This window comes from Sesamum indicum, linkage group LG1, assembly GCF_000512975.1.
Source record: "Sesamum indicum cultivar Zhongzhi No. 13 linkage group LG1, S_indicum_v1.0, whole genome shotgun sequence".
Taxonomy (NCBI): Eukaryota; Viridiplantae; Streptophyta; class Magnoliopsida; order Lamiales; family Pedaliaceae; genus Sesamum; species Sesamum indicum.
In genome coordinates this window covers 9,525,479-9,541,910 of record NC_026145.1, presented here as the reverse complement: position 1 = coordinate 9,541,910, position 16,432 = coordinate 9,525,479, and the positions used below count along the sequence as shown (strand labels likewise).

Genomic DNA, 16,432 nt, shown 5'->3' with positions numbered 1-16,432 from the left:
CTTCATCAAGTCTTATACACCACTCAACAACTGAGCTATGAAGCTATCTTCCTTAACAAAGTCAGGGTTATCCATCAAGTCCTTATTAGGACCACCCAAACACAGGGCTATGGATTTATATGGTCATTACCATATTTCATTCTTTGCAAAGTTCTGTTGGCAAAAGTATACGATGACCAACAAGAAAACCCGACAGTGCATCTTAGAAAATTCACATGCACATTAAAACACAAGTAGAGAGGGTGACATAGACAAACTCAGCAGATTCCAACGTGCTAGCATTACTCTCGCTCCGCCTCTCCACTAAAACATTCAAATCATAAGTCATCCACGATTGTTGTTGCCACAGTTTCAAACAGAGTGCATCTCTTGAACAAAACAACACTCTTTGATCTTCTCAAGCCTTCTCACAGAGTGCATTTCTTAAGCCGGGTAACACTAGTTGGTCTTGATTAATACATTCTGCAATCAAAAGGCCCAAGTCTCCAGAAATAATAGAATGATCATGATTCCCGAAGCCTAACAAGAAACATGACCAAATAGCCTGGCACTCATCACCATTACTTGTTGCAATTAATCATAGTACTGCAGGCGTATCTTAAGATAGACAAGAACGATTAACCGTGGTGCAAATGCAGTAGTCCATCAAATTTTTTATGTCATACGAGTTTGAACGTGGTGAGTGAAAGGAGCAGTGAGAGTGATTGTAAGAAATACAACCAAAATTAGGACAAAACAGTGCACAAATACTCTCAGATAGAGTACTGGGGTTAACTTGATTAATCAACTTAAGAAGAAGAAATATATCAGAGCTGTGATCAATGGTTACCCAGATGAACTGAAATAGGAACTATGGATTAGATGCAATCTCCAAATAGGAACTCCTACTTCACCACAATTACTGAGCTCAGAAAGAATACTATCTCATTTTTACTAAATTTGGTGGACTGGTACTGAAAGTTAACACATCATCTTAAAGTGATTGACATATTTTCATCACATGATGAGAATAAACTACAACTACTATATATTCGTCTTTAACAGAATATACTGATATCAAGATTTGAAATCTTGAAAATGTTCCAACTTCTGATAACAAAGGAACATTCTTGGAAGAAGATATATTGAATTTAATCAATCAAATCAGCAAAACTTGCTCAAATAGGGCAACCAAAACTGAGGTAATACACCATCTTGAAATGCAAAACTTATACAAACACCATTTGAAAAAATATTACACTAACACCCCTTAGGCACTAGCTGAAATTTTTATAAAATATAAGATTTATTTGTGTAATTTGACATAATCTAAAAAAACGTCAATATAATTCATTCTATTTTTATCGTGAATCTAAAATCTCTACCTATATATCCATCATTCCAAACTTATCCTTATGTGAATAAGCAAACAACGTCCCCTGTTTCTTGGAGTTCCCATTTCATTACCCATTTCCTGTTCCTTCAACCAATCAACAGACTCGCAAACAAAGCAGCGTAATATCAATCAACTCACCCTCTAAATTCAAAAATAAAATGATCAAAAACATTAAAATCATAAAAGAAAAATAAAACAACCAAAACCCTAATACAAAATTTCAGCAATATCCTACATCCCAAGAACAAGAACCTTCTGCTTTCGACCAAAATTGAACTTTCAAAATCAATAAATATGAAAGGATTCCAAAAAGCAGCAAATTAAACTCAATAATAATTGAAACCAATCGGATTAACCTGTGTTCATCTTCTGTCCATGGCGTGCCCTTTTTCCGTTCAACTTCGGAGTGCCGACTGCGGTTCCCACCGCCGAACGAGATTTGACCCGGCGCCCTCAGCCTGGCATGCTCGTCCCACCCAAGCGGCGCGGATTCATCCGAATAACCCGGCAGCTCAACGCGGCCCGAGTCTATCTCGACGATGTCATGCAAGAGAGCCTCGTAATGCAGTCTGACCTCGTCTGGCGATTTACCCGGAAGAAATTCAGCTATTCTCCGCCACCGGTGGTCGATTCCTACCAGGAATTCCACCAGAGCCTGCTCAAGAATCTTGTCCTCTTGCCGACTCCATACTGCGGTGGCGGAATCCACCGATTGCTGTTGGCATCAATTCCATACATATTTCATAGAGAAGATTTGGTACAGTGGGTTTTGGATTAATTCTTTCTTTTTCTTCTATGATTTGGGGGGTTTTAACCCAATGGTTTGGACCTCCAAATTGACCATTTCTCATTTAATTGAGAATATGAGAGATCATTGGGTTCCCTAAACAAGAGCCACACAAGGATTAGCATATCTATATTGCATTTTCGGATGAAAAGAAAACCAAATCAGCCGAGAACCAAACGCCTAAACATGATCTCAAACAAAACCACAAAACAATAAAATGTCTTTCCATTCTTTGGCAATCTAATGTTGATGTATTTGATACTACAATTTCGCTTTCAACTTGTTGGAATATTGAAAGACTGTGCCGTGGAAAAACCACTGCCTTGAAAGCGAAATTTCGGTACTACCGTGGTGCAGATAGTATAAATCGATCGCTCCTCAAGGTTAACACATCTATTACTTTCTTACACGCGCACTCGTGGAAGAAAGCTTGAAACAACGAACAAAATTAACACTCAGAAGTGAAAGAAGAGGAAAGAGTTAGAAGAGAAAAGGCTCTCGATTGTTTTTTTTTTCAAAATGAAATGAACTCAAGACCTATTTATAGAGCCATGACTAAGTAGATAAAATTAATTGGACTTATCCAATCCTTAATTGACTAAGTAGATAAGATCAATTGGACTTATCCAATCCTTAATCCAATGGATATAATAGAATCAAAGAGGATTTGTTGGTTAATAGTTAAAAATAGGGCAAGGGATTTGGTCTTCTTATTAGTCATTCCTAACATCTCTTACCTACTTATAATAAAATGCCAAAACAAGTCCGACACTGCTGAAATTATGAAAGTCTTAAACAAGTGGAAGCTGATATATTACCATTTTACACCCCAAATTAAAGGAAATAAGGAACATGGCATCAACAAATTTTACCCCCCGTCTCGCTCTGTAAATAATTAAACCAAATACCAATCAATACAGCATCTCAAACTAGCTGGCTATGTTGCATCTTTCATGACTACATCATCTACTGTATTAAAGATTTTCAAGCTATGCTTTACGCTATTGTTGAATTTTGTCCCTCATTTAACATTTTTGTGTATATTTTTATATGTATAAAGAGAAAAATGCAATATATATGAAGTGGGGCTAACATCATTATAGTTTTTTTTCTTCATAACTACAAAATTATTACATAAAAATATTAAATGAGTGATAAAATTAAAAATTTATGCAATTTTTTTTTTCAAGCTTCAGCATTTTTCATTCAAATTTTAAGAAAAAGAGGTTAAGTATAATTTTCGAAAGGTGTGTAAGTATAATTTTATATTTTTGAAGAAAATCTAAATATAATTAACTTTCCAAATGAATGGGAGAAGTCCTACACTGGGAGACCCAGGGTCTTTATTTATCGTGTGAAAATAAAATAATACAACCCAGAACTCAATTTTTTATTTTTAAAAAGTATAAAAGGGAAGCAGCTGAGAGGTATTAATGTTGATTATGTTGTAGCAACCACGGTAGTTTATAAAATTACGTATGACATGGAAACAAGACGACCTAGCTCGAAACTTAATCTGATTTGCAATAAGGGGTTCTGATCTAAATTACATCGTATTCTTCTGTTGGTGATGCATCATCACATCTATATATAATAAAACAAAAAAAATTGATATCATTTATACAACTGTTATGTATATGTTTGGATTCTCTTTGCATTCTAACATAAGAGATCATGCTTTTATTTATTTATTTATTGTTTAGTTTTAGATAAGTCTATGTCTATTTATCTTTCCCAAAAAGACTAATCACATTTTTTTTGATTTAATATCTTGTATTTTTATTTAAATTTAGATATATGTGTTGGTATTTACCTTCTATGCAAAAGATTTACATGTTTTTGAGATAAATCAATTAGTAACATTATTTTGTTTATTTTTATATCTTTAATGTTTTTATTATTGATTATTTTTAAATTAGATTCAGCTCAGTAATCAATCACTTATTTTTATAGTATAAAATTTGAATTATTTATAATTTTTTATTTATTCGTACCTTAACACGGAGTACAAGTTAAATAAAAGAAATGTTGACATACGTTAAAGAAAATCCCGTGGTAAGGAGCCCATGGTGCTGCAATCGGGCGCCCTCCCTGCAGGTTCAAGAATGGTTAATACTAAAGTACTGTAGAAAGACGGGGAAGATGGAAAGGGGTCAAGAACTTGTGTTCTTACAAAAAACTGTACAACCAATCAAAGCAGTTTCCGAAACATGCATTGACGAGTCGAATGCATTTCAACAACTTAGAATTTGGTACACATACAACAAACCCTTTTTTATCATTAATCATGACATCAGAAATAATTGTGACGTATTTTTCACCCATATCTAGATCTATTTACAGCTTTAGATTCAACAAGATTCGTTTGGACAAAGATGAATAATTTTTTCTCCGCAGGATTATACACAATTCCACTATTTCAAGCAAAGTTCGTTCTTCTTCCACTTCAGGGAATTTTCTTTTCCATTGTATTACACTGCCTAGACAAGAACCAAGCCGCTTTCGTACCTTGTTCTTTTCATGTCTTGTTTTGAGCATAGATTGATGTTTGAACGGAATGCTGAGATGACAAAGTTTTCCCATTCACGAGCAATTGCTCCAAGAAATCAATGCGGACGGATCTGAACTGATACAACTGCCAACCAAAATTGATTAATTTAAAGAATATGAAACCTGAATTAACCCAACCCCCTTGAGAGTTGCAGAAAAATGAATATGAGTATGCATCACAGCACCAATAAAACTGCATTGCTAGTTGACATGTCCGTATCTAACTCTGTTAAGAAGGTTGTACATCTAAACAAGGATGGGGGACCAATCAGTAGCTAGGAAAATATTGGCAGCATACCTTTCCTTTCCAGGAAAAATCAACATAATGGTAAGAAGGGTCCAAAAGAGTGAGTTGATCTCCTTCTTTAATCTGAAAAAACAATCAACGAGATAATTAATAGCAAGTGAATCCATGTGAAAGCATATCTTTCTGACTTATACCAAGCCATTTGAAATCTGAAATGTTCCATCAGGTGCATAGAATAAATAAAGGGTTTCTTCAATTAAGAAATGAATAAAGGAAAAGGTTGAAGCAGCCAACTTACAGCCTCATTCTGTATTCCGTACACAGAGAGAACATAGCATATCTGACTGGAATCACACAGCAAATAGTAACTGTAAAATTGTAGAGTGGAATGAGTAGTGTGAGACAGTATACATATAATTAACAGGTATATTTCCACAATAGATGCCGTGAGGAGACAGCAGGATTTTGATCAGAGAAGGAGCAAACTTACAATGGCGCCACATTCTCGTGTTTGACAAAGAATACAACTCTTCCTACAATTGCAACTGCTTTGTTGAGACCTTCCAACAAACGATCTATCGTCTCTCCTCTGTATGAAGGATTCACTGGCACAAATTGATCAACATTTCAACTCAAACACAGGCTAATTGCAAACCATAGTCCACCTAATCTAAGATATTGCAGTATTCAGATTGCTTACAGTTGACACTAGCGAGTGATGATGCCAAGGAAGCTAGTCGTTTAACCTTGGTCTGTCCCTATGTAACAATGAGACATTAAAATTAGCTGCATCATCATCAATGGTAATTAAAAAAAAATCTAAAATGATTTGTTTATTTTAAACAAAAAATGGTTACGATCATAAAGATTTAACTTTTCAATTACACAGCAAAGGTAAGGGCAAGCATCCAAATTCTTAGAAGTCAACAAATTTATTTATGAATCATATCAGAGACACAGAGTTCAAAATATTTGAGTGTCGCACAAAGAACACAATTGCTTATCTTCAAGGCCAAATATAGTAGATTCTAATAAACTTGCTGGATAATAAGTTAAACCCGTAGATGCTAAAGTAATCCAGGCCTACAATATTATTTTCATGCAAAACATTACTTACAACCATCTGAATTTTCCTGGTTACCAGCTTACAGCTAAATGCATTCAGCCAGGACAGATAGTGGTAGAAACTTAACTTACTGCATTCCAAATGCAAGCATGCTAGCAAGAACAAGAGATAAAATTGGCATGATAGTCTAGAAGTTAAAAAGGGTTGCCAAATTTACTATATTAGCTAGACAATCATCTTACTCGTAGCAAACTCTCTATTTTGTCAAGTAGGCGAACAATCTTATGAACTTCTTCCATGGCATTCAGACCAGGATCCCTCAGTGCAGCAGCTTCAAATCCACTCAGGGCTCTCTCATAGTTCTCTAGATATTTGTTGACCTATATTCACATTTCAAAGAAAAGTAAATATTACCTAAAAAGTAAAAACAATGTTTATCATGATTAAGCAGACAGAAAAAATAAAATGACATAAAGGGTGCTGACAGTGGACATAAATATACCCATAGAACAGTAGACTCCTACATTGTTTCCACGCATAAAACACTTTTAAGAGAAATGAAACAGAAGATAGAGCCTTACAATAGCACAGTTGTAGTAGAGATCAGGATTTGTCTTCATTCTTTCATCTTTTTCCTGACAAGTACAAAGTAAACTTATGAGCTTAACAAAAGCTTGTAACAGAAACTGCAGCAAAGAATTGATGAAGACAAAGTTTTCAACATAATACGCACAGCATGTTGGTAGGCTTTTAAAGACTGCAGAAGCTTTCCATGATCCCATGCTCCAGTGGCAAAGAAAGATGTGAGACAAGCATTCCCCAGGTTATCTGTAAATAAATAAGATAAGAAAACATATGGAAATCCAAAGAACCAAAAGGATGCTCACGTTCAACAAAATAGATATATCATGTAATATAACTTCAGAAAGTATGAAATGAGCACTAGCAAAAATTAGCAACAACGCTCATGCATTAACTCTAAGGCTATACATATGATCTTTCTTAAGACATACACCAAGAGTTTCCATCCTTGACATCTAGAGCGATGGCTTCTTTTGCATGCTTAATGCTGTCATCAACAATTTTGATCTGGTCTTCAGCACCTGGAAAGTGTAAATAAGTCAGGCAAATGAGACAATGTAGCTAACTATCAGCAAAGATAAGCCCAACCAAATTCTAGAGAAACGTAATGGAAAGACATTCTAATCTTGCCTTGAGCCATTCTTCTTTCAAGCATTGATAATTGACAAAGAAGTCCTTTATTTGGACCCTGAAATTTATTATAAAAGATTAAACATATACACAACTTAATCGAGCGAAAGAAACTTCTTTGTAAAAACACAAGGATCAAGAGAATGACCTTCCTTAAGCCAAGTGTAAAACAGTTCTTTGCTGAAGCTAAATCACCTTTCTTCCAAATGCAATTACCTAAGCTTAACCAAGCATCTGCAAGTGAAGGATTCAGTTTCACCTATATAAAAGTAGCATTCAAAGTATCAGCAAAAAGAAAGAAATAAAACCACAAATATCAAAATATTATAATAGCATAGAGATACCAATTACCGCATCTATAATCAAGAAAAGAAGTCCAACTGCATCAAATTTCACACGAGAATAAAACAACCCACCAAAAAAGAATATTACCCATGCACGGCTAGAGTAAGAGGCTTTCTTGTGCAATGGCAAAGCAAGCTCTTTTTACTCTGCTTCAACCAATTGAGAATCCCAAGTCCTATTCATTGAAAGAGGTGCACAGCAGGTTCTTTTTTTACTTGTTTCTAGTTAGCTTTCTTCCATTGCTTGAGACAAGTTGTGCATATAGAATAATCTATAACTTTAGAGAGATTGAAGATGGAAACCAGTGATAATAGTTACCTAGAAAATACGCAATGATATTTTCCAGTAAAGATTTAATCTTCTTTTAGTTTCTCAAGTCATTTTCCATTTTGGCATGGTAATAACAAAGCCTACTAGCAAAATCAAAATGTAGTCAGTACATAAAACCAGAATGTTTAACCCTCCTTCTTATGATATTAGATTTAGACTCTAATTACAAAGATATGACTACTATTGGAAGCTCTCCGTTGCAAGAGTGTGCCTAGCTCGCCAGGGCCAGGAAAGACAGTTAACTTCTTTAAACTTTAGCATGGGGAACAAATTTTCCCACTAAATCATGATTCTCAAACAGCAAAACATAAAAGTGAATTAATCACCAAAAAGCACACCTCAGGACCTAACACCAAGAATAAACCAGAAAGACATAAAAAAAAAAAAGCAACTTTAAATCCTTTAGACACCACTCACAGACTTGGAGAGATGATCCTCTGCTTCTTTCTTATACTCAGGGAAAACATCCAATACTTTCCCTCTCAAATATTCATAAGTTGCTCTTTGCATCGGCGTTTTCCTTTGTTCTGCATCATAACAATCAAAAGAACATATATGTAAATATTAGATTCCAAATACATTGACTGGTCTGTGCACAATAAAACCTGGGGGTATTTTATCCAGCAGCTGGAGGGCAAGATTTGATTCCGTGAGGAGTTTGGAGGTTTTCTCATCTGGGTTCGTGGGGAAGTACGTGTCCCGAATGTTGTAGAGCAAATCCACAGCCTTTGACGCCTCCGCAAACAGATCTTCTTCATCTTCTCTACTCCCGCTGCTCATATTTTTTGGCAATGAAACCCCAAGAAGAACAAGTCCAACTCCAAGAACCAGACACCCTGAAATGTTCGTACTGGTAAAGCAAAATATATAACTAAGTATTTAGAGCGTTTAGAGAAAACGAAGGGAAAAGAAAAAGGAGAAAGGGGGAAGTTTTATCTGCATCTCCTCTAGGGTGGAATTATTATTATTATTAATAATTTGCAGCATATTTTATATGTGTGTAATTTTTATAAATATTATTTAAAATAAAATATTTATATTAATATAAAAAATAATAATTCATATTCAAAAGTGACAGTTAGTAATACAGTCGCATCATTTTTTATGAAGATAAAAATGCCTTTTTAACTAATAAAATAATTAAATTATTTAACTTTTTAAATTTTATATTAATTAATAGATTAGTTTTTTATTTATTTGTTTCTTTTTACTTTTTTAATAAAATGTATTAATTTATATACTTTACTCTTATTTATAATAATTTTAAAATGTGAAAAATTATTTATTATATACACACAGAAACGTTGTGTCACAAACACAACTATTAGTATATAAAATAATAAGTTAATATTAAATTTGTAAAATGATAACAAAAAGAAGATGAAAGAAATTTAAAAAAAAAACAGAAAAGAAAATAACTATCAGAAGATAGCGGGAATGAGAAGATAGATAAAAATACTGAAAAAATAAATTAAATTAAAAAATATATAAAAAAAGAGAGGCGTCAAAAAGATACTCTCCCTTTATATATTATAAATTATTATTATTATTATGATGTTGCAATTATAAAATGTGAATGACGTGCCTTTGTTTTATGTTTCTCTCTTTGTGATGTCAATCACATACTTTATTATTTATGGAATGTTTAAATAACTTGTCACTTGGTCTATAAAACTTTAATACATCAATTTTAATAATAAGTAAATTAATCTATGTACCTTTATATATATTTTTGATTCGACTCTAACTTAATAAATTAGAGAATAATTTTTTATGTTTATTTCCTTCAATTTATTCCATAAAATATTATTTCTCAATTTAGACTATTTTCCATCAATACGGGGAATAAAATAAAAAAATAAAAAAATTGTTAACAAAAATTACATTATTAAACAACTTTACATATAGTTAGAGTTTAATATAATGTTTTGGTTGTATATTCTACACACATTCATATACGTGTGCATATAATTATTTTGGTTCAAATTTACTTATATAAATTTACGTTCACTTATACTAAAGCATTGTATGTAAAAAAATATATTTGATTTTTATGATATAAAAAATAAATAAAGTGAAGAAAAATTATTTTTCTTTTAACTTTATGCTTTTGCCTTATAAAATTAATATTTTGTGTTTAGAAATGCCTATTAAGTCTCAATTAATATATTTTTATGTGTAAATTTATTTTATTATTATAACTTTACAATTTTATTGAATTAATACAACACAATTTCTTCTCTCACTATTATATACTAGCAACTCGCTCACACGGTTCCCGCACATATAATTTTTTAAGCGAAATAAAAAGAATATAAAAATATTACAATAAAAGTATTAAATTTCATTGATCGATTTATTTAATTAGTTTAAGTAGCAGTCGCACGCAAATCCCGTGTGCATAGATTTTTTAAATATAAATCAATGCAAACACAAAAATCTTCTAATTATAAACAAAGCAAAAAAAATATGTATTCCTAACTTTATTATACGATTTCCTAATTACATAAACTTCTTGAAGCAATTCTCACAAATATTAGTCTAGTCCGACATTAATTCTCAGCTTAAATATTGGAAAGACTTCTATCAAAAATAGTTGAATATTACATAATAATTTTGAGTAATTACATCTAATATCGATCCAAACAACAGTAAAGCAAGATCACAAATTACACCAAAAAGAAAATACAAAATAAAGCATAAAAGTCGGCAAAGCTTTAGAAAAGCTCCTTTCACCTATATTTTGATCTCCTTCTCCTGAATGAATATATGTCGTTGCAATGTAAACATTATGTCAAAGAATTAATGTGTATTTCGTCAAGAGGAAATTCAAATTTATACATTGTGCACATAAAGGACACATTCAAATTATTCAAAAAACACAGCATTTCCTTCTTCGATGCAACATAAATCAATTAAACCTCAATAAAAAATAATATAGAAAAATTGAAACTTATATCTCAATATTTTCTTTCAGTATGAACTTGTAAAAGTAAAACCAGCATCAAAGGACACAAATTTTAAGCCTTTTTGTGTGTTTCTTTTCACAATTTTAAATAGCTGAATCTTTCGAAAGATGAAACAATAAAACAAAGTGAGATTTATCATAAATAACAACCAAAATCACATTGCATATGATATATTAATAGACATAAATTAATTTAAAGGAAAAAGAGAGAGAGGCAATAAATTTAAAAATAGAAAAGTAGTGGATAACCGTTGTACGCTCTTTGATAATTAGATGCCCTGTATCTCGTGAAAATAACAAATGCATTAAATATAAAGAGCAAAAATTATACTAATTCAATTATGAACCAGACCCTTTCAAGAAATAAATGGGATCAAGTCATGAGAAACAATAATAATAAAATTATTTGCATCAGAGTTAGAAAACTTATGGGCATAAAATTATGGGTACTCAAATTAAAAATGTATAGTTTTCATGTCATCTTGGTTAGATTGTATAGTCTTTTTTTAAGAATACTGTGTTTCTTTTGGTCTACATTTTAAAATTTATGTAATCGGGGACGCGTGTCAATAAAATTAAATTTTATAATTAAAATTAATAAATTAAAAATAACAAATGGAATAAGATGGGACTTCAAGAAAGATCTTTTAGTTATTAAAATTGATAGTGTTACTGTTGCTACTGTTTCCAACTTCCTTCACCTATTTTACTTCAATCCATGGTTTAAAGATAAATTTTGTGAAAAAAAAAAAAAAAAAACTTAGACACAGAAACAGGGTTTGCTTTTATAATTACTATGGATACTTGAAGAAACATACAAAGATATATAAATATCACAACATACAAACAATCAAAAGGGAAAACGCATATACTATATATTCCAGCAATATATTGGATGTAGACTAAAGAAGTATAATGCAGTATTATTCTTCACGGCTCATCAAGCAACGGACGCTCGACTTCGGCTGAGGATGCAGTAATTGTGTGGAAATGCATGCTTCCTGACATGGCAGAGAAGTCATAGCACTCAGCAAACTCATGAACTGAATGGTATTCTCTGTTATTATCATGATTTTGCACCACCACCGACCCTTCTTTCAGCAGTTGAATTCCTTCCAACTCAACGGCAACTTCCTTCATTGTTGGCCTTCTCTTTCCATTCAAATGCAGACATCTTCTAGCAAGTTCAGCAATAGCCACAACTTCTTCCCTACTGCCCTCTTTGAGGACCCTCGGGTCAAGAATATCGAATAAATGATCTTCCTCCATTGAATGCAAGAAATGTGTGGCCAAACTTTTTCCCACTTCAGCTCTAACTGATGAAATTGCTTTCTCCCCAGTTAAAAGCTCAACCATAACAACGCCGAAACTGTAGACATCGCTCTTTTCTGTGAACTGGCTCGATTGGAAGTACTCTGGATCCAAGTATCCGAAGGTGCCTAATACTCTTGTGGTCAGGTGAGTTTGATCAATGGCAACTGACTTTGACGTCCCGAAGTCTGAAACTTTGGCACCATACTTTTCATCCAATAGTATGTTTGTTGACTTGATATCCCTATGATAAATTGGTGCATATGCAGCAGAGTGCAAGTAAGAAAGTGCTCCAGCTACGTCTCTAGCAATTCGCGTACGCATTTCCCAAGATAACGGGAAGTCCTCGTTTGGTTCATGGATGTGTCGGAAAAGTGTGCCATTTGGGATGAATTCGTAGACAAGAAGAGGAACTTCGTTCTCTAGACAACATCCGTGTAACTTTACTACATTTCTATGGTTTATCTGAGATAGAATAACGATCTCATTAATGAAGACTTCAAGATCATCTTCATCTACCCTTTTGGACTTCTTGACAGCCACAATTCTTCCATCTGCCAACATGCCTTTGTAGACGGTACCTTGGCCGCCATGACCAAGTATACGATTCTCATTATAATGGTCGGTAGCAGCTGCCAACTCTTTGGAAGTAAACAACTTAGTTTTCTCTAGGCCATTATCAGTTGAAGACAATTGCTGTTCCAATAATAGGCCTCCATTTCGCTTAAAAAACTTTCGTTTTCGAATACCCTTGATTCTCTTTCTAATAAGCTTGGTGGACCTCCATGCTCCCAGGAGCAAAATTAGTGCACCAAGCACAGAACCAATGACGATAAATGCTATTTTCAGCCGAGATTTCGGCTTCTGACATTCGTAAGATCCTATTCTGTTGACACAAGTATCTCCCTCAGAACAGGAATTAGTTGTCGAATTGCCACACTCATCAATATCTTGGCATCCTTCAGGTAGATAGGGATTTCCTTCAAACCCGAAGTCACAGTAGCATACTTTACTTAATGTTTCATAATTAAAAGCTGCAAAGCTTGTATCACCCGGATACACACAGAAACTAGAACGGATAAACTTCACACTGCGGGCGTATTCCCACTCAAGCACCATACTTGCATTTCCGAATTCTCCGTCAAATGGATCTAACAAATAACTGCGCAGGCCATTATATTTCCCGTAATCTTCCCTAAACCATTTCATGTCAGCAAGGAAGGCATATCCACAGAAGGGAGTATTATTTTTGTCATTTGCAATGCTTTGGTAAGTAACTTGAAGCTCTTGAAGGCCCATAGGAATTGTTATCTTGCAGCAGTTTATACCATTACAACTTGTATCCCTAGAGTTGTAATCACAAAGAGCCATGCATCCACCAGTTATTGTCGTCTTGTTGGCGCGCAACCAGACAGAATTTCTGCAGCCCAAAACAGTCAATGAATTTTGAATCGATGAGATGGTAAAAGGACTTCCAACAAGTGATTTCCCCAAAGATTGTGTTTTCTGTTCATCAGAGCAAGTCATAGGGAAAACACGCTGCACAACTCTAACTGTACCATGCAACGAAATATCTAGTATTTCCAATTGGATGCTGCTCAAGTGCAGCCTTGCTGGATTGGTTGAATTGTCACAGACCACTGCGAATGACGAATTTGCATAACATTCAGAACCAATTCCAAAAGGATATGGAATGGTGACATTTCCACAAGTGTCTTGACATCCACGCTTTGCCAAAGATAAAGCCACAGCAGCAGAGGTCATTAGGCAAAGGGTGGAAACGAAAAGGTATATTACGGACAGCCTCATCTTGTTCTTGACAAAGCAACCAATATAAACTTGTGATGGATCCTACAAAATTATAAGCCAAGGGAATACATATAGAGTTGAATTAATTTAAGCATGAGGATGTAAAACTCGATATTATGACCCGAGTTGTTCCGTTATGCTGCTACATCTCACTCAATATTTAACAGAATAGATAAACGAACTAGCCATTAACTTCTACTAACCAAGAAAAGTCATTCCTTAGAGGATCAAGAAATGAAGCATTATCAGGATTTGGATCGCAATAACATTGTTAACTTACAGTTTTCGATATTCTTCTAGCTGATTTGAGGTGATCTGGAGTGTGCTTGAGATCCTTATTCCTGCTCTACCAAATACGAATACAGATATTTGGAGCAGAAGATTGAAAAGGGCTAAGAGCTGATTGATTGAAACATGAATGAAGTAGGTGAAATATAAATATGAACAGTAGATCCTGAGCTCTGCCTGCCATGTATTTTCTACCCAAAAAACAGCACTGCAGTTCTACCAATAGAAGCAAAGTCTTTCAAGTCAACTGACAAGGATCCATAGAGTTGGTTCATCTTTAAATGATCTGTTGATTTAGTCTTTGATATCGACTAAAGAATTTTCAATTTAAACACCTTAGCCGCCTGGAAATTCTCTTACACTTCTCCAGTGTTGTACCATGTGAGTATGCTGAAAATGTTTTCTATACAAGTGCAAGAATGCAGGTGGAACAAAAGCAATAGAAATTAAAGAATAACCAAATTTAGTCTCCAATCTTGAGAACTCGAAATTGAAACTAGAATATTTTATTGTTGAAGGAATATCACATTGACTTAAATGTAATTTATCTCCATGTATTAAGAGGAATCAGTAATTTATCATTATAAAAATAAATAATAATTTATTTTCATGTGTTATAAAAAATAAAATAAAATACCCCTACGCGTTTCGTGCACTACACGGGCTTTTTTTATTTTATTTTTATTTTTTTAATTTAAAATTTAGAATATCATTTATGTTTTTATTTAAATAGCCATCAAATCTTGATCAATTCAAGGTCCTTAATTAATAGATCAATGGTGTGGATTTTATGTAGTTCAAATCTAACGGTGTAAATTTAAATAAATAAAAATAAAAAATATATATTATATATAATTAGAATTGAATATATATTTATACTTTTATAATAAGAATTATTTATATATATAGAGAGAGAGATGCCAACGGTGAGGTGGTCGGGGAGAAGGCAGATCTGGGTTGAGCAGGCGGCCAGGGGAGGGAAATGGGGGAGCGACGGGCGTGCAAGAGGGAGGGAGGAGGAGCCCGCCAAAGGAGACCTAATACTATTGATGAAATTGAAACCCCATAACTCTAAGGTCGTGGGTTCGAATCCCATCAATATGTGAGATGTTATAATTATATTTTAATAGTAGGTATTAATTAAATATAATTATCTGATATTAATAAATAGTATACAATTATTATTGTTGTTGATATTTATTAAATATATATATTTAATAATTATAATTACAATAATAGTTGTTCGTTTTTATTTATTAAAAAAAATAATCTAAAGATACAATGATATCATGGGTATATATATACTCTAAACTCTTTCAATATATGCACAACAAAGTCCAATTCATGGTTTCCATTGACTCAAAATACATACGTAATGGCGGTCTCAATATTTTGGGTTGAGTTGGTTTGGTCTTTGCATTAGTTTTAGAAAAATCGTATGTGGAATTGAGTTTCATTGTATATTTAGTAGACCGCATAAATTGCGGTTGATTATTATTATTACTATCGTTATTATTCTAACACCAAGAAGATAATATGCTACAAATTTCTATAAATTCTATAAAAGTTTGATAGTACACAAATTAATATAAAAGACAATATAACATATACTAATTACATAATAATTTATATTTATATTTATATTATATTATATAGATTCTTTTAATATTTTATATCTTTTTTTTATATAATTGATAAATGTAAGATTTTTTAACTTGTGATATCATCCCATTATGATAATATGGTTTCAAAATCACATTACAGTAAAACCTCTATAAATTAATAACCTTGGGACCATGAAATTTTATTAATTTAGAGAGATATTAATTTATCGATAAATTAATATTTTATTAATTAAAAGAGAGACTTTTTAAATTCAGCAAATTTAGTACATATGTATTGAAAATAAATAAATTCATATGTGTTTCGTTGATTATATTCATGCAACAATTAACTATTATATTCATAGACACATGTATCAATTCATTGGAATTACTTAAATATACATATTTACATTAATTCGTTGCACTTAAATAACTATTATAACCAATTAAATATATTCATACATGATGAATGAAACATATACTACATAAATCTCAATATGATAATAAAATAATTCATAACACCCAACCATGTCTTCTCAT

General features: G+C 32.9%; 3 protein-coding genes across 4 annotated transcripts; all 3 read right to left on the bottom strand.

The window, feature by feature from the left end:
* LOC105162028 (transcription factor SRM1-like) lies at positions 1,010-2,219 on the bottom strand. Its single transcript, XM_020694796.1, has 2 exons — positions 2,205-2,219; positions 1,010-2,090 (listed from the first exon to the last, which is right to left on the bottom strand). Exons 1-2 carry the CDS (start codon positions 2,217-2,219, stop codon positions 1,596-1,598), a joined length of 510 nt encoding a protein of 169 aa, XP_020550455.1. The 3' UTR covers positions 1,010-1,595.
* On the bottom strand, positions 4,121-8,824 carry LOC105160273 (tetratricopeptide repeat protein 5). Of its 2 annotated transcripts, XM_020696517.1 has the most exons (14): positions 8,518-8,824; positions 8,330-8,439; positions 7,386-7,496; positions 7,238-7,295; positions 7,039-7,128; positions 6,759-6,853; positions 6,607-6,660; positions 6,268-6,405; positions 5,660-5,717; positions 5,450-5,564; positions 5,258-5,327; positions 5,011-5,082; positions 4,671-4,797; positions 4,121-4,253 (listed from the first exon to the last, which is right to left on the bottom strand). In XM_020696517.1, exons 1-13 carry the CDS (start codon positions 8,690-8,692, stop codon positions 4,681-4,683), a joined length of 1,263 nt encoding a protein of 420 aa, XP_020552176.1. In that variant the 5' UTR covers positions 8,693-8,824; the 3' UTR covers positions 4,121-4,253; positions 4,671-4,680. The 2 variants fall into 2 exon arrangements, with proteins under 2 accessions (XP_020552176.1, XP_011075892.1); XM_011077590.2 differs by lacking the exon at positions 4,121-4,253 and having other exon boundaries at positions 4,332-4,797.
* Positions 11,648-14,571, bottom strand: LOC105162019 (wall-associated receptor kinase-like 8). The gene is made up of 2 exons (XM_011079921.2): positions 14,281-14,571; positions 11,648-14,042 (listed from the first exon to the last, which is right to left on the bottom strand). Exon 2 carries the CDS (start codon positions 13,998-14,000, stop codon positions 11,811-11,813), a length of 2,190 nt encoding a protein of 729 aa, XP_011078223.2. The 5' UTR covers positions 14,001-14,042; positions 14,281-14,571; the 3' UTR covers positions 11,648-11,810.

Excerpts from the sequence above, each read along its gene's own strand:
- LOC105162019 (XM_011079921.2), bottom strand. The coding sequence starts at position 14,000 with ATGAGGCTGTCCGTAATATACCTTTTCGTTTCCACCCTTTGCCTAATG.
- LOC105160273 (XM_020696517.1), bottom strand. The coding sequence starts at position 8,692 with ATGAGCAGCGGGAGTAGAGAAGATGAAGAAGATCTGTTTGCGGAGGCG. Across the intron at positions 5,083-5,257 it reads ACGGAATACAGAATGAGGCT|ATTAAAGAAGGAGATCAACT; the intron begins GTAAGTTGGCTG and ends TTGTTTTTTCAG. Across the intron at positions 4,798-5,010 it reads ATTTTTCCTGGAAAGGAAAG|TTGTATCAGTTCAGATCCGT; the intron begins GTATGCTGCCAA and ends TTTGGTTGGCAG.